Source organism: Saccoglossus kowalevskii, chromosome 14, assembly GCF_978046115.1.
Source record: "Saccoglossus kowalevskii chromosome 14, keSacKowa6.1, whole genome shotgun sequence".
Lineage (NCBI taxonomy): Eukaryota > Metazoa > Hemichordata > Enteropneusta > Harrimaniidae > Saccoglossus > Saccoglossus kowalevskii.
This window is the reverse complement of record NC_140654.1, coordinates 12,955,263-12,977,297: the sequence shown is the minus strand read 5'-3', so window position 1 is coordinate 12,977,297 and position 22,035 is coordinate 12,955,263. Positions and strand designations below refer to the sequence as shown.

At 37.6% G+C, this 22,035-nt stretch overlaps 3 protein-coding genes across 4 annotated transcripts in view; 2 read left to right on the top strand and 1 right to left on the bottom strand.

Moving 5' to 3' along the window:
- LOC100375209 (uncharacterized) overlaps positions 1–782 on the bottom strand; it is a 40,235-nt gene extending 39,453 nt beyond the window's left edge. For both annotated transcript variants that reach the window (XM_085507926.1, XM_085507927.1), the window contains exon 1: positions 557–782. In XM_085507926.1, the coding sequence (XP_085364052.1) occupies positions 557–586 (30 nt within the window). In that variant the 5' untranslated portion in view covers positions 587–782. The remainder of the gene's footprint in view (positions 1–556) is intronic.
- Positions 783–7,041: 6,259 nt separating this feature from the next.
- On the top strand, positions 7,042–7,976 carry LOC102805377 (regulating synaptic membrane exocytosis protein 4-like). Its single transcript, XM_006814313.2, has 2 exons — positions 7,042–7,172; positions 7,748–7,976. The coding sequence occupies exons 1-2, from the start codon at positions 7,056–7,058 to the stop codon at positions 7,880–7,882; spliced, it is 252 nt and encodes an 83-aa protein (XP_006814376.2). The 5' UTR covers positions 7,042–7,055; the 3' UTR covers positions 7,883–7,976.
- A 1,818-nt stretch (positions 7,977–9,794) lies between these two features.
- Positions 9,795–20,861, top strand: LOC100375361 (clathrin light chain B-like). The gene is made up of 5 exons (XM_085507925.1): positions 9,795–10,015; positions 13,951–14,006; positions 14,918–15,041; positions 20,158–20,269; positions 20,565–20,861. Exons 1-5 carry the CDS (start codon positions 9,841–9,843, stop codon positions 20,746–20,748), a joined length of 651 nt encoding a protein of 216 aa, XP_085364051.1. The 5' UTR covers positions 9,795–9,840; the 3' UTR covers positions 20,749–20,861.
- Positions 20,862–22,035: the final 1,174 nt, after the last annotated feature.

The window sequence follows — 22,035 nt, the reverse complement described above, 5'->3', positions numbered from 1 at the left end:
CACCGGCTGTAATTAGTGCAAATCGCGCCCAGGTCAAACCTCATACTTGTGATTTCCATTAGCAGAGCGCATTGGAGTGTGGGAAAATCAATGTTTATCGACACAAATGTCGCACATGCGCGGCGCGACGACTACCGCCCTTGAACAGTGTGTGCGAAAGTACTGCGTACGAGTGTTTGCATTTGTAATGAACACAGTGACAAGATGCGGAACCAAATGAATTGATTTGGAGTCAAATGTTACCATGTATTGACTAATACAAATAAAAACACTTCTGGGTGAGTGTAAAAATAATCCAATAACGACTAAAACACGCTAAAGAAAAAATTTTAATATTGGAATCATATTACGTGTTGATCGTGATCTAATGTTATATAAGGTCGTGAGATGTTTACATGTGAGTATCATGTGTCCCACATCGAATTCTACTTATATTAAGACTGTTTTTTGTTCACTGTTTAACAGAGGTGTTCAATGTGATTTACATTCACCTGTTGAATTGTGCTTAAATTATTTACACTCATTCATTTCGTCTGTTGCGTTGGAATGTACTCACCTTCGTATTGTAGTATTGTAAATCCTCCATGACTGGAACTAGATTAACAAAGTATAGGTTGTACCTACACTGCGAAGGTCAGAACGTCATATAAAACCGCTACGTCCGGCTTATACCTGTATAGACAACAAACTTTAACGGCAGCAGTATCAATCATGTGTTTCCGTGGCTCAAGTCACTTACACAATATAGGTGTGTTTGACCTTACTGCGTGGTAGCCACTTTCTGTTCGTTTGTATGCATATACCTACGTCAGACACTTTCACCATTGATATGACACCCTCCCGAGATTAGCATAACAATCTGTTTAACAACTGTGGTGAAAGCTTTAGCTGTATGTAATTAGTTTTCGCTGAAAAAACTTCTAGGTGTTTTGTATTGAATTTATTTTCACTGATTTTTGACGAATTGAATGTAAAATATAGGAGAGAATGTATATTTGCTGGATTTTATTTTCACTGAATCATTCCTTCAGCGAAATAGCGAAAATTAATTTCAATAGTATTATGTTAATTCAGTTACAGCACATAGCGCTAATGAAATAGAAAATTTGGAATCAAGAATGGTTTGCAAAATGTTATATGTAATGTGAAACAATCTCTCATACCACCTTCTCGGGCAAGACCTGCACATTCTATTGTCCAAAATGAACACGAAAACAGAAAATCAACCGGTAAGTCTGTATTAGCACTATGTCCGTTTTCGTCATTGTAGAATTCTTTCGTTTTTATAGACGACAATACAGAATGTTTACCAAGTAAAATCATATTTATTAAAGTTATTGTTCATACATGACTTTTTGAACAAGCTATATTATTCATTCGGCTTCTATCAGTCATGGCTCAAGACAAATGCATATATTTCGACAATGTAAAAAATAAAATAAGTTTTGTCATCAATATATTTATTTTCGTGCAATCGCTAATTATGAAAATTATTATTGATGTGCACAAGAAATACATTCTGTCATGAAATATTCTGAATTCACGTTTTTCCCAATTTCGAAAACGTAGTGTTATACATTGTATTACGTAAATATTCTCGTTTTGGATTTTTAATTTTACATCAAAAGCATTGCATTATTTACTTATAATCAATCAGGGTGAAACACAAAGAACAAGACTAGTACTAAGATTAAATAGCTTTTGATTGTCCAGATTTTTCGACAAGCTGTATTCTCCAACCATTACACTTGGACAATCAGTATTCTCTTACCTTGACATTCGGAAAACCTGTATTCTCCAACATTAACACTCGGTCAAGCTGCATTCTCCAACCTTAACACTTGGCCAAGCTGTATTCTCTAACCTTAACACTTAGTCAATATGTATTCTCTAACCTTGACACTTGGCCAAGCTGTATTCTCCAACCTTAACACTTGGCCAAGCTGTATTCTCCAACCTTAACACTTGGCCAAGCTGTATTCTCCAACCTTAACACTTGGCCAAGCTGTATTCTCCAACCTTAACACTTGGACATGATGTATTCTTCAACCTTAACACTCGGTCAAGCTGTATTCTCTAACCTTAACACTTAGTCAATATGTATTCTCTAACCTTAACACTTGGCCAAGCTGTATTCTCCAACCTTAACACTTGGACATGATGTATTCCCTAACCTTAACACTTGGCCAAGCTGTATTCTCTAACCTTGACACTTGGTCAAGCTGTATTCTCCAACCTTAACACTTGGTCAAGCTGTATTCTTCAACCTTAACACTCGGTCAAGATGTATTCTCTAACCTTAACACTTGGCCAAGCTGTATTCTCTAACCTTGACACTTGGTCAAGCTGTATTCTTCAACCTTGACACTTGGTCAAGCTGTATTCTCTAACCTTAACACTGGGTCAAGCTGTATTCTTTAACCTTGACACTTGGTCAAGCTGTATTCTCTAACCTTGACACTCGGTCAAACTGTATTCTCTAACCTTAACACTTGGCCAAGCTGTATTCTTTAACCTTGACACTTGGTCAAGCTGTATTCTCTAACCTTGACACTTGGTCAAGCTGTATTCTCTAACCTTAACACTTGGCCAAGCTGTATTCTCTAACCTTAACATTTAGTCAATATGTATTCTCTAACCTTGACACTTGGCCAAGCTGTATTCTCCAACCTTAACACTTAGCCAATATGTATTCTCTAACCTTGACACTTGGCCAAGCTGTATTCTCTAACCTTAACACTTAGTCAATATGTATTCTCTAACCTTGACACTTGGCCAAGCTGTATTCTCTAACCTTGACATTCGGAAAACCTGTATTTACCAACCTTAACACTTGGCCAAGCTGTATTCTCTAACCTTAACACTTAGTCAATATGTATTCTCTAACCTTGACACTTGGCCAAGCTGTATTCTCTAACCTTGACATTCGGAAAACCTGTATTCACCAACCTTAACACTTGGCCAAGCTGTATTCTCTAACCTTAACACTTAGTCAATATGTATTCTCTAACCTTGACACTTGGCCAAGCTGTATTCTCTAACCTTGACATTCGGAAAACCTGTATTCACCAACCTTAACACTTGGCCAAGCTGTATTCTCTAACCTTAACACTGGGTCAAGCTGTATTCTCTAACCTTAACACTCGGTCAAGATGTATTCTCTAACCTTAACACTCGGTCAATATGTATTTTCTAACCTTAACACTTGGTCAAGCTGTATTCTCTAACCTTGACACTTGGTCAAGCTGTATTCTCTAACCTTGACACTTGGTCAAGCTGTATTCTCTAACCTTAACACTTGGTCAAGCTGTATTCTCTAACCTTAACACTTGGTCAAGCTGTATTCTCTAACCTTGACACTTGGTCAAGCTGTATTCTCTAACCTTGACACTTGGTCAAGATGTATTCTCTAACCTTAACACTTGGTCAAGCTGTATTCTCTAACCTTGACACTTGGTCAAGATGTATTCTCTAACCTTAACACTGGGTCAAGCTGTATTCTCTAACCTTAACACTCGGTCAATATGTATTTTCTAACCTTAACACTTGGTCAAGCTGTATTCTCTAACCTTGACACTTGGTCAAGCTGTATTCTCTAACCTTGACACTTGGTCAAGATGTATTCTCTAACCTTAACACTTGGTCAAGCTGTATTCTCTAACCCAGACACTTGGTCAAGATGTATTCTCTAACCTTAAAACTTGGTCAAGCTGTATTCTCTAACCTTGACACTTGGTCAAGATATATTCTCTAACCTTGACACTCGGTCAAGCTGTATTCTCTAACCGTGTCACTCGGTCAAGCTGTGTTCTCTAACCTTAACACTGGGTCAAGCTGTATTCTCTAACCTTGACACTTGGTCAAGATGTATTCTCTAACCTTAACACTTGGCCAAGCTGTATTCTCCAACCTTGTCACTTGGTCAAGATGTATTCTCGAACCTTGACACTTGGACATATGATGTATTCTCTAACCTTAACACTTGGCCAAGCTGTATTCTTCAACCTTGACACTTGGTCAAGCTGTATTCTCTAACCTTGACACTCGGTCAAACTGTATTCTCTAACCTTGACACTTGGTCAAGCTGTATTCTCTAACCTTGACACTTGATCAAGCTGTATTCTCTAACCTTGACACTTGGTCAAGCTGTATTCTCTAACCTTGACACTTGGTCAAGATGTATTCTCTAACCTTGACACTTGGTCAAGATGTATTCTCTAACCTTTACACTTGGTCAAGCTGTATTATCTAACCTTGACACTTGGTCAAGCTGTATTCTTCAACCTTGGCATTTGGCCAAGCTGTATTCTTCAACCTTAACACTTGGCCAAGTTGTATTCTTCAACATTGACACTTGGCCAAGCTGTCTTATTCAACCTTGACAATTGGTCAACCTGTATTCTCCAAACTTGACAATTGGTCAACCTGTATTCTCCGACCATGTCATATTGACAAGTTGTGTTCTCCAACGCTGACACTTGGTCAAGCTGAATTCTCCAATCGTGGCACTTGGTCAAGCTTTGTTCTCTAACCTTGACACTTGGTCAAGCTGTGTTCTCCAACTTTCGCCACACTTTGTCAAGCTGTATTCTCCAACCTTCAAACTTGGTCAATTAACTGCTTGAGGATTCTTTAATTTGATTATTAATTGATAAAAATAAGTGTTCCTGCTTACAAATTTGCAAATGAGAATAAATACGATATTAACTCACTGGTGGATTCAAAGTTTGCTGGTATACATAACAGCTGGTAAGAATCTTTTCTACTTTTTCTTGTCCTTGAGTACACGAATTCTGTATAATATATCAGGGTAAAGTTTGGTCGAGCTTTTTTGTATTTAAATATTCTGTAGTTATTATTATATAAACATAATATTTTGTTCGTGATTTGTGTCGGCCATTGTGTTATTGGTAAATCGACTTGAGCGCCCTCTATTGCCATCCACTAGGAAAATATCCAACAGTGACACTCACTCACTCACGCAGCAATCACAATCACATAAACACTTGTTGAATTGGTCTCATAGAATTCAAAATGACAAGCCTTCAACCATCATTTGTACCCAGTCAACCGGGACCCACTGACAATGACATAGACATGGGCGACGTGCAGTTACGTGTGTATACGGAGAATGGTCGTATCTGTGTTGCAGTTGTAAAGGCAAGGGGTTTGATGCAGCACTTCGGACGAGACGCACGCCCAGGTATGCAATTCTCAGTCTGAGGCACTCTCAAACACCTCAATTGCAATCCACTCATACGATTAAAAACTACATGTATGTGAACACACCAAATCGTGTACCTTCACTTAGTTCGGGGCTAGATTTTCTTTTGTCAGGATGATGTTGACGTAAAAGTTTTGGTTTTCCGGCCCCTATCACACATGTGCTTTTTTAGTTTTGTTTTCGATTTTTCTATGTGTCGTCCATCCCCCAAATTCACGAATAACCAAAGTTCATCATAACATAATCAACGTTTCAACAGAATATCGGACCCTTTTAATCTCGAGGTAACATATATTATTATTACAAATCATCGCGATCTCGTTACGACCAGCTGTGTGCCAGCGATTTCAATATAGAGTGGGTATGGTGTTATAAAACAGTGGAATTGTAATTGTTATGGGGTACCTATCGCTATTGATGGATATACGTGGTGCATTGCACAATCATTCAAGAAATATCATGAAATTTCCTTTTTCGGTTTCGGCATCTCTGATTGTTTATTTAAAACATTGACAGTGCAGGCGCAGGAGTTCCTCCACGATATTTGATTCCAAAACCACACTGTACTGTATTTTCCCTTTACAATACATTCTTCCTCATTAGTCATATGCTTGTTAATTCCAGAGAAGTTAAACGAACGCACCTACAGTCCAGGTTTCAAAAATCATAAAAAAGTATCGCCGCTTCATCTAATTGCAGCTTATTAGTCCCCGTTCGAACGCACTCCGAAAACGAGATAAGAGACTTATGTTTTGACCTTTGTGCGTCCGTGCGTCCGTGTGTGCGTGTGTGTGTGTGCGTGTGTGTGTGTGTGTGTGTGTGTGCGTGTGTGTGTGTGTGTGTGTGTGTGTGCGTGCGTGCGTCCGGACATGTATCTTAGACATGCCTGGACCAATCACAATCAAACTTCACACATACATCATATATAATATTATACATATGCACGTAAATTTGTTTCACGATCTGATTCAAGGTGGCCGAATGGTGGCCATTTTTGTGCTAAAAATCATCAAAATCAAGCGTTTATGGATGGATTTCGTTTAAACTTGGTACATACGTTGGACATTATGGGACCTTGATGAACATCATTTTATTTTTCAGATCCATGAATGCAGTTCTAGTGCCATATCTCTGCCATGCTTTGATTGTTTATAATCAAATTGTATGTATTCATATACATCATGACATAGATATATTGGTTTGACTATCTGATTCAAAATGGCCAAATGGCAGCCATTTTAGTGCTAAAAAATCATCAAATATCAAGCATTACTGGCATGCCAAAACTTGATCTTGGCGTTTGGGGTGGATTTTGTTAAAACTTGGTACATACATTAGAGATTATGGGTTCCTGATACACGTCATTTTATTTTTCAGATCGGAATGAAACTTGCGGCCATTTTGTTTAAATGAATGCGCTTCTAGAGCTATATCTCTGATGTGCTTTGACTGATTATGTTCAAATTTTATTATTCGTTTTACATGTTATAGATATTCAAAATGGGCGACTGGTGGCCATTTTGTTTTAATTAATGCTGTTCCAGATCAATATTTCTCAATATGCACAAGTACTCGTTTGACGATCAGATACATGATGTCAATAATTTTAATGTTAAAAAATCATCATAATCAAGCATCATCTTCTGGATCCATACTTCTGTCATATTTTTGTTCCAACCATATTACTATAAACAAAACTATATATCTTAAATTTGATAACTAACGGGTACTGTGCCATGTATGGCTTGTTACCTAATGATTCAGCTAATGACAACGTGTTGCCTAAATATTTTTTTACCAAATTGCAGCGTGTTACCTAAAGCTTTACCTAATGGACGATAGTAAATGCATCAGTAAGAAGAAAACACGGCTTTCTCGCAGGTCACTGGAACCAGTGTTTCAGCAGAAATTCGAGTTCAAGAAGAAATTCAAAGGACGTCAGTTAGAGGTATGATTTTGTTAGGATGCAAATTGACTGCAATTGTGTTAATGTAAATCCATTTGGATGATTAACCCCTCGCCTCTAGAACGTAGTGAATTGTGGGTTGGGATGCTTCGCCATTACTAAACATGAGTGACTTGACAACCGATATTTATATCTCAATCGGCCAAGGTACCTTGTAGGGGAATAGCTGTACCTCACTCAGCTAGGGTGCCTTGTATTGCGAGCGAAATTGTTGCATCTCACTCAGCTAGGGTGCCTCGTATGACAGTGCTTGTATCTCATTCAATTATGGTATTTTATTGGATAAAACTTGCATCACACAAAGAAAATGTATATTTAGCCTAATACTAGTACTAGTACTTGTCGTTTAAGTTCAAATCAATAGTTCTACCACTGTAACTCAGTTACGTTTAATTGTCGGTTGTGCGTGGAGTTGGTCGTAGCTTCAACTGCCCGATGATACGTCATCAGCTGATTGTTAGTTTTCTATTGTCTTCTTGTAGTACCTGTGTCATTGTTTATAAAATATAGAATTTAATGACTTATTACAATGTCCACTTATTATTATCTCAATACAGGTGAAGATATGGGGGAACTATGAAAGAATGGACCGTAAGATGTTTTTTGGAATGTGCAAAATTGACTTAAACATTTTGGATTTGACTTGTGGCGACACTGAACCGGCTTGGTATAAACTGAGCCCTTTGCTGTAAACGAAATGACAAATATTTTGTCCGTACCTATGTAGATGGCGCTGTTGCACCGGTGCACATTGCTATGAAGGCGTATCACACCACAGATAAATTTTGCATCGAAACACGTAACATTAATATAAGGTTTTTAATAATAAACGTGTTTATGGTTTGTAGTATTTTGTTATACTTTATGTCGCAATACTTAAAGCGGGGGATTCGTCACCTGCGCATGCGTCAGATGGCCATAGCGTGTCATAGCTTACAAACAAGCGTTTTAGCGTGTGTTGATATCGTCGCTTGGGACTCAATTTCCGCTCGTGCGCAGTTGACAACCCTCCCGCTTTAATGGATGGCATAGGTGTATATTTTTGGGACATTATGTTTATTAAAAACACAATTTTTCTCGTGTGGCGTTTTAATATATATACTAAAATGAAAAACAGAGACCTGGAGACGTTATACACATTTAAAAAAAATCGAAATCGCTGTTGGAATTAAATGAAATTAAATTGACCAATCTAGGAATGATTTTATGACATCATAGTGAGTATAAATTAATATAGATGACGTCATCCAATCAGTAAACACGTTAATTTGAATACATGTACGGTCGCACACACTGCCTGTTCACATCAATATATGATTGGATTCGTGCGCGAAGTATGGGCATAGACAATTAGAGTGAAAGCTGGGGATGTTTTTGATAAATATTTATAAATGCGTTTAAAAATTTCTGCCGTAATCTGTAATATTAATATTACTTGGTTCTGTGATGGTGTTTATGTAACGATACATTAACAATCATAATTTTTTTTATTTGTATTTTTATTTAATTTTATTGCTAATAACTGATTGAAGAATTTTCTTATAAAGATGCAATGTAACCATTATTGTTTTTCTAACTATTATAACAGCGAATAAATGAATGAATGAATGAATTTACAAGTACATGTACATGCAATTCGCAACCGTAACCAGGAAGTGCACTGAGTTGACATTTCATCGTTAATGACGCTATCTATTTTTTGTTTGTTTCATATATTAGTCCATGGTTGAGAACTTCTTTCGAAATTGCAATGTTTTTACATCTTTATAGCACCGTTGAAAACGTGTTAGGAATGGTAGAAATCTACTGTGCAGCTTTTTTTCTATAACATATTTTGAAGATTAAGTTCATGTAAATGGGTATTTTGTTTTGCTTTGTTTAGCTTTATTTTTATAAATATTTTTCTGTAATTTTCGCTGCAACATTATTTCTCCACTATATTGTAAAAAATTCTCTTTTGTTATTGTATTAGTATCATTAACAAATATTACATTGGAGAGTCTAATGTCAAGGCCAATTTTTTTATGATCATTGGAAAAGGGGTTCGTATTGTCTTATGTCGGGTTTTATATTTAAGGAAGCTGAGTTTTACAAAAGTTTTTTTCATATTGCAGATAGCTGCAAAATAAAAAAAAAATGGGGAAATGTAAACACAACCTTATTTTCAGTGAATACAATATTTGCCCAAAAAATGTTTCATATTTGGTTTCTGCGAAATATTATGATGAATGTAAAACACAAAGTAAGAACAAATGGTGCGGTGAACATCTCAGACCAGTACAATCTTATTTTGTTCAAACGTGATTAAATGTGTTCTATTACGCTAATATGCAAACTGAATATTCTTTTCAAATGACTTCAAAAAGTTTGTATTTTTCGGGTCATGGAAGCATAACATAATATCAGCGATTTTGGTGATCTCTCATATTCTAAATTGAATGAACATTTTAAAAGAAAAACAATCATGATTGTGATTACGCGTTATGTTTGGAGACTCAATTTTAGTAGTGACGTAAAATTACTCATAATCATGGCGAGCAAATCGAAACAGCACCCTGAAATTCATAAGATGGCGCCCTCTATTATTCGGGTATTCTCGGCTTTTACGATAATTAACGAATCCACCCCTACTCGTAGCAAAATTTTCAAAATGGCCGACTTAGATGGTTTTGAGAATGAACCTTCCACAAATGCCGACTCTGGAGTCGAGGAAGATCCAGCTGCTGCCTTTTTGGCACGGGAACAGGACCAGTTAGCTGGTATAGAAGACAACGACGATTTTGGCTTGGGTTCGTCCGAACCAACGGCAGAAGTTGACGGCGAAGGTAAGATCTTTTCCGGTTGTAGGGAGTGTAGCTGGCGTGGCACACTGAATGACACACACAGGAAGTGTTACCCTTGTCTGCCCCTCTGTTTTTTTAAAAATAATATCACACGTTACTGAAAGTGACGCAGAGTTTCGTTAAGTGTGGTATTTTTTTCAATTTTCTGAATACATTTATAGAAAAAAATTATAATAATATATTTCACGAATGTGAAATGATTTATTATTATATATTGAAGCAAAACAGTTGTGGTTGGAATATCGAATTCAATTTTCTCCTCCCAGGTGGAGGCCTCCTACACGAGAGACTGGCTTCAGGAGGCTTTAAATCACTATTCAGAATAACAGAATAGTATTATCAAGTATATATCAACCAAAATATACAGTATATATATTTTTTGCTATGCTACACAAATGTATATTAAAATATGAATGTTACATTACAACACTTATTTTACAGGGAGTAAATTTATAATATTTTGAACATACCAGATTTTCTAAATTTGATTGTAATGCAATTTTCTTCAAATAAGAGAAAATAGAAAAATTAAAACACAGTAATTGATGTTCTCGCATACATTTGCAATGTACAAAAAATGTATGCCATTGCATGTTGTAAAACATTGGACTGCAAAGATGTATATTAATGGTATAAAACATTGCTCCATAGTAAAACAATAGTAAATGGTCAAAATTCAAGGCCAGGCAAGTGTTTTCTTGGATGTCAGACATTTGTGTATAATAGTGATTTGTAATACACATGGTCTTTAAATGCTTATTTTTGTATCATACAAACTTTATTATTTCACATATTAATTTGTAGTGTTTGAAAACGATTTAAATTTGCAACCTTTTAACTAATTCCCGGTTTCCAAATTGATAGTATTTGCACATTCATCGTTTATGCGCTTACACATATTGCGTGACATAGGGTCAAATAAAAACAGAAGATTTCATATTTTTTGCGGGTATTTTGGGAGTTGAAAAACTATGTCATGGTCATATTTACTCTGTGAAACACGAACGTACCATCTCTATTTCAGTTCATTTTTTCTGAAAATCATTTTTTTTATCGGGAAATCCACTTTTCTCAGCTGTCTTAAATAGTTCTAACTGCCCTCATTTGTCCTGAGCTACTCTCACTCCACTATCTTTAAAAAACTGTTTCAAATATGTCGCTGACTTCTTCCGGGTTGCATGTCTACTAGTGTTTTTAACTTTTTATATTTTTGTACTAACCTCGCCCATTGCTAGGTCTGACGGTAATTCAGGAATCTTTATTATCAAGCGAAATTTTTTAAAAAAAAGGTTGCAAAACGTGACTTGATAGATTTATATGCATCACATTACTTCTCCTGTGATCTAGACGGAGATTGCCAAATATCATACCAGCAACGATTTCAATAAAACGTGAACTGCAATCTTATTTACTCACAACATAAACGAAACTACAGGCAGGTTCATCACTACTATACAAAATGTACACGTGTATGGATGCCATGTGTAACCCGAGGCATGTCTTTGCTTAATTTTGAATTTCTGATTGTTAACATCAAACACGTATTAAGGATGCTGTACACGTTTTTGGTATTGATTTTCTAAACTGATATTTTCATATAAAATATTTACTGAACAACACAAAGCTATATATTGATGGGAAGCTTATTTCACACTGGATATGAAATCGACAAGATAGTGTGTGTATGGACGTGTATAGTCACGTGATCTCTGTGTAAACACAGAAAGCCATTTTCAGTAAAAAAATAATTGAACCAATGAATAAACAAATTTAGTGGAAGATTGGCAACAAAACAGTTTTTCAGACGACGCTCACCACCATTCCGTGTTAATTGAGATATATATCTACATGATAGTTGGAGAAGAAATAATAATTTAGCTATCTTGAAAAAACAATGCGATCTGGTTCTTTCCGGTATTCAGAAATTAGAATGTAATTTCGAAACAAATAGGAAAATAGAAAAATCCCAGCGCGGCTTGAGAGGGAACATATCGAAGAGTGTCTGTGCAAAAAATTAGTATAATGCGTCCATTAAAACTCGAGATCAAAGGCCTGCAGTTGCCGTGAATCGCTGTTTTGTTTAACCGAGAAAATGGCAAAAACAACTTAGCAGCAACGTATTGTCGGCTAACTCAAAATCTGTTTGTCCCATGGATCAAAACAAACTCATAATGAATAGTCATGGTACATGTATCTGTCTGTCACGCAGATGTGTGGATATGCGTGGTTGCAATTGGTTATAAAGTACGAAATTATGCTCCCGAATCCAATAGGAAACGCTGTTTCACGGCGTGACAAAGCCGCGCCAAAATGACGCCATGATTTACATATTCATTAATACGTTGTGGGAGGAGACACTCCTTTTCTAGAAGACTCATTACCATACATTGCCCTCCATGGAAGGTCATTCTCTTGCTCAGCTGCTGAACCAATAACCGTGGCTGTACGCACCACCAGAGTCAACTACATGTAGTTTTCTTTCCAAGATTTTTTTTTTACTGCGTGAGATGTCTCGACGAAGATCTGTATTATCTGATTTGAATGGCAATGAAGGGGGAGAGAAGTCACAGCGAGTGCTGAACTGAATCGGGAGATGCGATCGCTTAGGTTTAAAGTTGTCTGTCGATCGGGCGGTGAATTTTCAGTTTGTTTGCTCCGTTATTATTTTGTTGATTTGTAAAACAACCTGTTCGCCATAAATCGTGTTTTCTGTTTTTTAGTTCCCAAAACTGTTGTGACTAAATTAGTGTGATGATTCTTTTTCCATCTTCAATGCGTAATACATAGTACCGGAACAACTGCTGGCGGGGACTACTGCCAGTATCTTACATTCAGTTCACTTTCTATATCATGTATAACAAATCTAACTTTATTGAATCCGTCAAATTATTTATTGAGAATGTGAAGATTAAGAAAAATAAAACAGGTAAAACAAGGATGCTCACACACACGCTTTTACAGCTGCTTGTCTCGTGCTTTACGTGTAGCCAAGTCCGGGCCCAAGTGTTTCACTTCCGACTCATTGTGGTCGGAGTCCATGACACATAATTTGGTCACGAAATCTAAGTCTGCCATGTGTTCAAATTTTCTACCTTCTGTTAATACCTCCATGGTCTGATCAATTAAATCGTGGAAGGTACCTTCCATGATTAAATTTTCATAATAATGGCTTTACATACTGTCGACGTTCTTCTCCAAATTTCCTTGCATTCGTTTTCTTTCGTCACTGTCATAGTCGACCCCAAGACAGTTTCATAGTCGACTGCTTGAAGAGCGAGAAATTCAACAAAATTAAATTTGTGGACGATCGTAAATGGAATGCGTGTAACTTGTACCTCGGACTACTAATACTTGTATTACTAGTCTGAGCTTGTACTGAATGCAAGACTGTTTATATTTGCTATGGGTGGTGACTATTATGCAAATTATCTGTCTATTATGTCTTTGGCTGATTAATTAAAACATAGCTTTCAAAACAATGACATGTGCTTTTGTTTTTAATTAACAAAAATTGATTTTTACACCCTATAAAAACATCCAATTCACTTTTTTTCCTACTGAGTGTTTGCTCCCTGTAGTCCAGCATTGAAAAATACAAAAAAGTAGAATTTTGGGTTTCAAAGCAAAAAAATGTCACTGGTGTACAGCATCCTTAAATATATTTTCGGAGAACAACAAGACTATGATACTAAGTTTTTTCATTGCCCAACTTTGTTGTACCTTGGATGCCACATTTTTTGGCAGATTTGCGTACCTTATCAGAATGCCACTGTCATTGTGTGCATAAAATTCTCTCTGTGCTAGATCATGTCAATGCAAATGTCTGTCTGTATCTATTTTGATCTGAAATACTTTCTCATTGCAAAAGTACATGTAATCTTGAAGTCTAATAAGTGTACATGTTCCTATTTGTCTAGCTGCCCCACAAGAAGATTTTGATTTCCTTGATGACCAAAATGCTGTACAAAATGAGGTGGGTATTATAAAGTGACAGGAGTCCTACATTTGTCAGGGATCTCGCCAGCCCAACGTGAGTGCTGGTCGATCATGAATATTAATGAGCTATATGAATATTAATTAGCAATGAATATTAATGAGTTCGGTCGCAGCAAATATTTTTGGAATTAAGAAATTATGTTAGACAATTTAGAAGAGTTTGAATTTAAAAACATTGATTTCAGTTGAAAACTGCACGACGGTGAACGAAAGAGGTGATTAGCAATTTTTAAAAGGTAAAATAGGTTTTGAAAGAAGAGTTTTACATGAATCGTGATAACAGTTCAAGTGTATTTTACCAAATCACACAATAAACACGTTGATTTTTTTCTTGAGTAGCGTAAACTGTCAGATCATGAACTCCGCTTTGACCATGTTATATCGAGGTGAAATTGATTTTGAAAGAATTTTACCTTTCAATTTAAAGACTGACGCAGTCAGAGACACTATCGCAGAAAGTATTTACTTACAAACAAAGAGGTGCTAATTTCACAAAATTGACTAGCCGCTACGTATCGTGCGACTAGGTCTATTGTTTACAAATTATAATCCACGACTGACAGGATGTGTCGGTCGGTACATAATTATAATAACAATCGGACAATAGTCCCGGTCGGAAGCATTTCCGTTGTGGTCGCTAATTTTGAGTGCCGGTCGGGGCCGACCACCGCCGACCAGCTTGGCGAGATCCCTGATTTGTAGTACGGGTATTCACATGTATACAAAATGTTATTGTAATCTGTTGGTGAATATTGTAAATGTATTAATGTTTTCTGGGTTTTCCCTAACCCTTATCAGTTGCCAATCGTCAATTATACAAGTGATCTAATACATCTGTGTGATAACAGATCTGTACATGTAAATTCTTTATTTTCTACTGATACTCAGATTCCACAATCAAATGGTCCTACTGATAATTATTCTGCAGTCTCCTCAATGGACCAGGTTAGACAAGAGCCTGAGAAAATCAAGAGATGGAGAGAAGAACAAAAAGAATTATTAGAAGAAAAAGGTTTGTTTAACCCTTTTCCGGTCAAGTCGGTGAAAAACCGCCGTCAATATGGGTATGCTAGAATTTCCCACTACAGCTAGCTAACTGGTTAAGTCGTTGAAAAACGGCCTGTTATTTAGGTTGCTCAGACGGTCAAGCGTTTATAATACGTTGTACGGAACCTGATATTTTACACTTGCGAAATTATGGAGGGAGAGAATTTGTTTTCGATTACGCCAAGTCAAATAAATTAACCAAGTAATAAAGAATGTAATTCTATACTCTTGTCTGCTCATTTCACTATTTTACCGTCACAACGCGACGTTTGCGACGACGTAAAAAAACCGCCTTGACCACATTGCAAACTGCAGCATTACAACCGTATTTGAACGACACGATTCACGGTTATAACGGTAGTAACGTATTTTGACCAGCTTGGCAAATAGTCCCGGCACTTAGAATGAATAGCATAACGGATTCCAACGGCTGAGCTTGGAATGTCGGCAATCACCAACGTAAAATGACCGGGACAGCTGGTGGGAAATATTAAAGTCCACGTGATTTCACCGTCTGAGCTAGCATATGCAATTTTATGTGTATGCAAATTGTAACCAATCTGTGTTCGAAAAAATAACATATTTATTTACATAACAATAAATATTCAAATTGTGGGGAGATGCAGTCTTGTGGACATCTGGTCGTTCAGTATAAATATGGCTGAAGAAAGTGAGATAAAGCCCAGACTCGCTGTGTGCCTCCTTTCCGACACATACGTTAATATGCCGTCCTATACAGATAGAAAGTGTTTTATGAAGGCAAGAAGGAAACTGAAGAAAACGCGTCAATCGTGCAGTGGCACGGGGAGTGATAAGTTTGACATTGACACGACAGATTTTTCACCAGCAAAGCGTGGAAAAAGAAAGAAATCCAAAGCAAAGGAAACATTTGACGTCGGTGAGTTACCAGCCGAGTGTACCACGGACACCAGTGATAATAGTCCACTCAAGAAAAGGCGTAAAAAGAATAAGAACAAACGCAAGTCGGAGACTGTCTCCACTGTCAATGAACATGCGATTACAGAAGAAAACCGTTTGAAGGACTGCAGGGGCAAACCAGGAGGCAAACATAAATCGAAGACGAACCGTAAAGTGGTTGAATCGCCAGCTGCCGACAAAGCAGATGCCGAAGAAACGGAAGTTGGTCACGCTGAAATACAACGTGTCGTCGAAGATGTGATACAATTTTTGCAAGACAATGTTTGCGATTCGGAACCGTCGACATCCGCCACAACTGCCAACGCAGAAAAGCAGGGGCCTGAACATATCGACCCAGCGAGTACGCAACAAAACGTCGATGTCACCAAAGAAATGGTACAAGAAAATGTATGCGGTACAGAACAATCAACACTTGCGAGTTTCCCCGAAAAACAAACTATTAAAAAACATGTTGTGTATGCACACGCATCGCCAATGAACACGCGTGATGATGAACTTGTATTGGACGAAAAAACGGGTGAGCTACGACACAAAATACCAGATGATTTCATAGTTGCAACTGACGACGATACAGATTCAGAAATCGATGAAGATCGTGCTGAGAATGACGATTTTTTAGAGCAACGTTACCCACCTGTACTCGATAGCGACATTGAAATTGAATCCGACACAGAAATTGGTGCTACATTCGATTATGTTGCCTCCGGCACTGGTGAATGGAGAATGGCCACGGAGGAAGACGGCGATATATTTACTATTCCAGTTTTTGAACCCGAACCTGGACCAACTTTCGAACTGCCTTCATATGCTCGTGAGGTGGAATATTTCTACAAATTTATCCCACCAGAACTGATAGAACTGGCTTCTACCGAGACTAATAAATACGCCAAATATCATCAAAAATGCATTGCAAAAAAATTAAATGCCCGCTGGCGTAATACAAATTTCATTGAAATGCAAGCATTCTTTGGTGTGATGATATGTATGGGTGTTGATCACAAATCAGCAATCGACGATTATTAGTCGAGTGACCCCTTTCTGCAGAACATGGGAATTGCATCAGTAATGACTCAGGCCAGATTTCAAATGCTAATGCGTTATTTCCATTTAGCTGATCCAGTAAATGACCCACGGCGGGATCCTGACATTGAACGTCGTCGTCAACGATCAGAGGCCGACCCGTTGTATAAAATCAACCCGTGGCTGAAACCCGTACTCGAAAATTGTCGGCGATACTACCAGATGGGACAGGAAATTTCGATTGATGAGGGTATGATTAGATTCAAGGGACGGTCCAAGTTTAAGCAGAGATTGCCCCACAAACCCGACCGTGATGGCTTCAAAATATGGCAGGTGTGCGACTCGACAACGTCTTACATTGCAAACTTTGAACCATATTTGGGGGTGAAATATAAAACTACAATTGAGGGGAGAAAGAAAGAAACTGGGACAATCAAGAAGACAACACACCGGTTGCTACAGCCCTTCACAGAAAAAAACCATATTCTTTTCTGTGATTCGCTTTTTACGTCAGTTAACACAGCCCTTGAATTACAAGACAAGAAAGTGTACATGGTCGGTAGTTTTAGCAGACGAAATCGGAAAACCATGCCGCCGCAATTAATTCCTGAAGGGAAAAGCAAGAAGCTGAAATTGAAAATTGGTGAAATGAAAGCAGCAACTAGACCGGACGACACTATCAATATTACTGCATACCAGGATGACAGCGCGCAAATATTGATTTTAAATACAGTCTATCCCCCACTGGCTACGTCGGCAGAAGCAGTAGATGACGAGAGACGCGTGCCTGTATCGTTACAATGTTACAGACATCACATGGGTGGCGTGGATCGTTCTAACCAAAGGCGAAAATACTATCACACGGGCAGAAAAAACAATCGTTGGTGGATCTACATGGCCTGTTACCTCATAGATGTTGCATTGGTCAATGCTTATGAATGTTTCAAGGCATTGAATCGCACGACTAAAGTAACGCACAAATTCTTCAATATCCGCACAGGTAAACAACTGATTGGTGGACACTCGAGTAGAATTCAAAAATCCATAAGAGAAGTTGGCTCTCTTCCAAGTAACACGTCATTTATTCGTCGTGAAAACATGGATTCGCACGAAATATGCAGACTATCCGGGCGTCAAAAATCGTGTAAGCAGTGCAGTAGGACGGGAGAAAAACTGCGAGTGGCCGATTATCAGAAACATCAAAAGGATGCCCAATTTGTAAAGTTCACCTTCACGCGGGCGAATGTTTCGCTGCTTTTCATCACAACATGGCACTGAGGGGAAAACGCACCGTGGGAACACAAACACGAAGTACAGAAGAGCAGCCCTCGACATCAGGCAGACGCATGGGAGCAGCCCGCCGGGGTGGACGACTAAGAAAGGCGTACAACAAATAAATTTGGGACTTATTACAGCGTCACGAACTGTACAATAGTTTGAGTTGGTGAAAATACGTTATCGTTAATTTAGTTTCATGCTCAGTCGGTATTTATACGTTTTATGTCAGGATAGTTCATCGGGTCTAGTCGGTGGAAATACGTTTCTGCGTGAGTATATATACACGCCAAGTCCCTGCAGTTACGTTCTCGCTAGTTCGTTTTATTTCAAGTCGTTAAATATACGTTGAAATATTTAGTTGGTTAATGTGGTCATGTCGGTGAATATACGTTGCCGTGTGAAGGTAACCCCGATCAAGTCGTTGCAGTTACGTTCTCGTTCGTTTCAGTCTCAGTTTGAGTCGTTAAATATACGTTGTAAGTGTGGACTTACTCATACGGTCAAGTCGGTTAATATACGTTAGAGCTTGAATATAACATCAGTTAAGTCACGGAAAGTATGTTGTAATATGTTGTTACACATGTAGTTCAAGTCGTTGAATATACGTTGCAATTTGAAATGTACGCTAACGGGTCGAGTACGTCAAACACGTTTTCCCCCGTACATGTCCCAAATATCCCCATACTCACGCGTTGTTTTTTTTCTTACTTCGAACTTGCATTCATGTAGTGACCTTGTACTTGCTTGTAATGTGTTTTCAATTAAGCAATATTTATTTCAATGTTTAACACGTGTTTATTGAGACTGTACAAAGGGCAAAACATCGTTACTTAACGACAGTAAAAAATGTGTATTGAAATAAAACGGGTGACTTTTTTTATACGAGAAATTGTTGTCCATGGTGGTAATGAAGTGTGTATGCAAACAGATTGCAAAAAATGTGAAAACTGAGGTCGATACAGTCTGTTAACTATGGCCTATTTTTGCAAAAATGTCTGGCAGGATAGCATGCACAGATGCTGGCTACTGGAGTGCATTGAATCATGACCGTTTTTCAACGACTTAACCTGATAGCGTGAAACTCCCCTGACCGGAAAAGGGTTAAAACTTTATGACTAGTATTTGCAATGTACACTTTCTATGCCTAGCATTCTCATCCAGGTGTTTTATCATCTATGTTAGGTTTCCCACAATGAGTTTTACCACCAAAAACCAAGGCCTTGTTAGGTTCCCTACCATCTAAAGCCTAGGCCTTGTTAGGTTCCCTACCATCTAAAGCCTAGGCCTTGTTAGGTTCCCTACCATCTAAAGCCTAGGCCTTGTTAGGTTCCCTACCATCTAAAGCCTAGGCCTTGTTAGGTTCCCTACCATCTAAAGCCTAGGCCTTGTTAGGTTCCCTACCATCTAAAGCCTAGGCCTTGTTAGGTTCCCTACCATCTAAAGCCTAGGCCTTGTTAGGTTCCCTACCATCTAAAGCCTAGGCCTTGCCAGGTTTCATATAATGAGGTTTTCCATTTATGTTAGGCCTAGGCATTACAATGTTCTCTTTAATGAGATTTACCATTCTTAAAGCTAAAGGCTTCTCTACAGTAGTTTTACAACTTGAAGCCGCCTAGGTCTTGCAGTGTTTTCTACAAGGCCTCCTGAGTTCTCTACAATAGGTTTTAGAAGCTGAAGCCCAGGGCTTGGTCGTGGTTCTCTACTGCGGGTTCACTGGCTGAGGTATCGGGTACATGCATCAGAGCTAACATGATATCAACCAAGCGTTTTCAGCGTTGAATTGCATCCCTCGTTGCAGAAAGTCCAGCTATTTTCAGTAAAGCTCTCTTTTTTTTCCCTAACAGATGCTGAATCAGAAAAGAAAGGTGAGGAATGGAGGGAAGCAGCCAAAAAAGAATTAGAAGATTGGTATCGAAATAGAGATGAACAGTTGCAGAAAGCAGCAGCCACAAATAGGTAATAAATTAAAAGTAAAAACCTGGTCTTACAATACTTAATATCAAATAGAGAAGTGCATCCCAGGCAAAATTTATGTGTTTTTTGATTCTGGGGTTAAGTATACTTTTGCATAATGAAGCTTATAAGATATTGGGGTATGATGTCTGTTGATAAGTTGTGGTCTTTATAAGTCGTACAAATAATATAAATCAGTGTATCTCCAATTTATATTTTTCATCCCAATTTGTGACACAATGCACAGACACTTCCAAGTTGAATTGCATACAAACAACACACCTTTTTCTATCTTTAGGGCAACACAAGAAGCATTTATTGAAGAGCGTGATGAAGACATACCTGGTCTTGAATGGGAGCGTGTTGCACGGGTCTGTGATTTCAACCCTAAAAATAGCAGAAACACAAAAGATATCTCAAGAATGAGGTCCATTCTACTGCATTTGAAACAATCAGGTGTTAGGCCAGAGGAAGAAAAATAAATTCTTGATTCTAAAATCATGGCATTAAACTTAACTGCCATCCTGTAGTTGACATTAACTGATTATAAAATATAGTAGTTTTAGTAAAAATAAAAAAAAAATATTATTGAAAATATGTAATGAATCTATTTAAATATTCAAATTAAGGAATTGTCAATTGGTGGAATTTTGTTTATATGTGGTTAGTTTGTGAGAAATGTTTGGTGAAAGACTTCATAGAAGCTAAAACTTGTTTTCAGTTTGTGATTTATATATATATATATATACATACATGGAAGCAAATTAAAATAATTTTATGTTATGCATCCCGGGTTTGGCTACTGTAGTAACCAACTCTCTATTGAGTCGTAATCAGCTATTTCCACTGTAGTAGCGTCATCATATCAAGTTAACCCCAATTAGGCATGTTGGTGTTTTATCTCGAATACAGAAGATTTATGTTCAATGTGTTTTCTCACGAGGACTCGCCATACACAGATAGCAACCCCATCCCAGCCACTTTGCATGCGGTAGTTTTAGTTGAGTTAGACATAGAATTTTTTTTAGTTGACTCAGAGTACTAAAAGTTGTAGAGTATTTTTACTGGAATTCTTCCTGAATAAATTGGTCTTGAGTTGTTTTTCGTTCGTAGAACATGCACCAATTCTCTTCTCACTTGATTTTATTTGTACAGTAAAACTTGTTGGAATATTATTCAATTTATGTACATTCTCTCAGATGGTATACCCAAAGACTTTGCCATCTTGTATTCACTGAAGTATCACTTTTCCTGAACTTCAAACTTCGGGTATATTATCTAGATACCGTAATTGAGTACAACTTTAAAAGTAGAGCCGATTGTTAGTTTTGCTTATACATGCATCAGTAGATTAGGCAACATGGCAGCCTCATTGGACTGGATCTCTAGAAAATAAGAGCTTATCACAAAAAGTTTTTTTTTATCATGTTCCAATTTCCTTCTGGAATAGTTTTTGTATTCAATGCCTAATTGATATTCATGAAGAAATTAGTGAACCTGTCTATAATGGCCACCTGTCTAGAAAAGTCAAAATCTCATAGTTCCTGGATGGCCACTTTAGACAGGTTTGACTGTACATGTATTTGTAACACATGTGCTTACACAAATTATGAAGGTGTTACTATGGCCAAAAAGATAACACATAAACAACAAAATCGCATGTATTAAAATTGAAATAATGGGTTAGTTTTGGCCTATATACATGTATAACATTTGGTGACAAATTTTGCTTGTTCTACATCTGTATATCTATCATATGTATGTTATCA

What these genes read in the sequence shown, in the direction of transcription:
- LOC102805377 (XM_006814313.2), top strand. Translation starts at nt 7,056, where the DNA reads ATGGACGATAGTAAATGCATCAGTAAGAAGAAAACACGGCTTTCTCGC. An exon ending in TCAAAGGACGTCAGTTAGAG is followed by an intron (nt 7,173 to 7,747) that starts GTATGATTTTGT and finishes ATCTCAATACAG; the next exon opens with GTGAAGATATGGGGGAACTA.
- LOC100375361 (XM_085507925.1), top strand. Translation starts at nt 9,841, where the DNA reads ATGGCCGACTTAGATGGTTTTGAGAATGAACCTTCCACAAATGCCGAC. An exon ending in AAAATGCTGTACAAAATGAG is followed by an intron (nt 14,007 to 14,917) that starts GTGGGTATTATA and finishes ACTGATACTCAG; the next exon opens with ATTCCACAATCAAATGGTCC. An exon ending in AGAATTATTAGAAGAAAAAG is followed by an intron (nt 15,042 to 20,157) that starts GTTTGTTTAACC and finishes TTTCCCTAACAG; the next exon opens with ATGCTGAATCAGAAAAGAAA.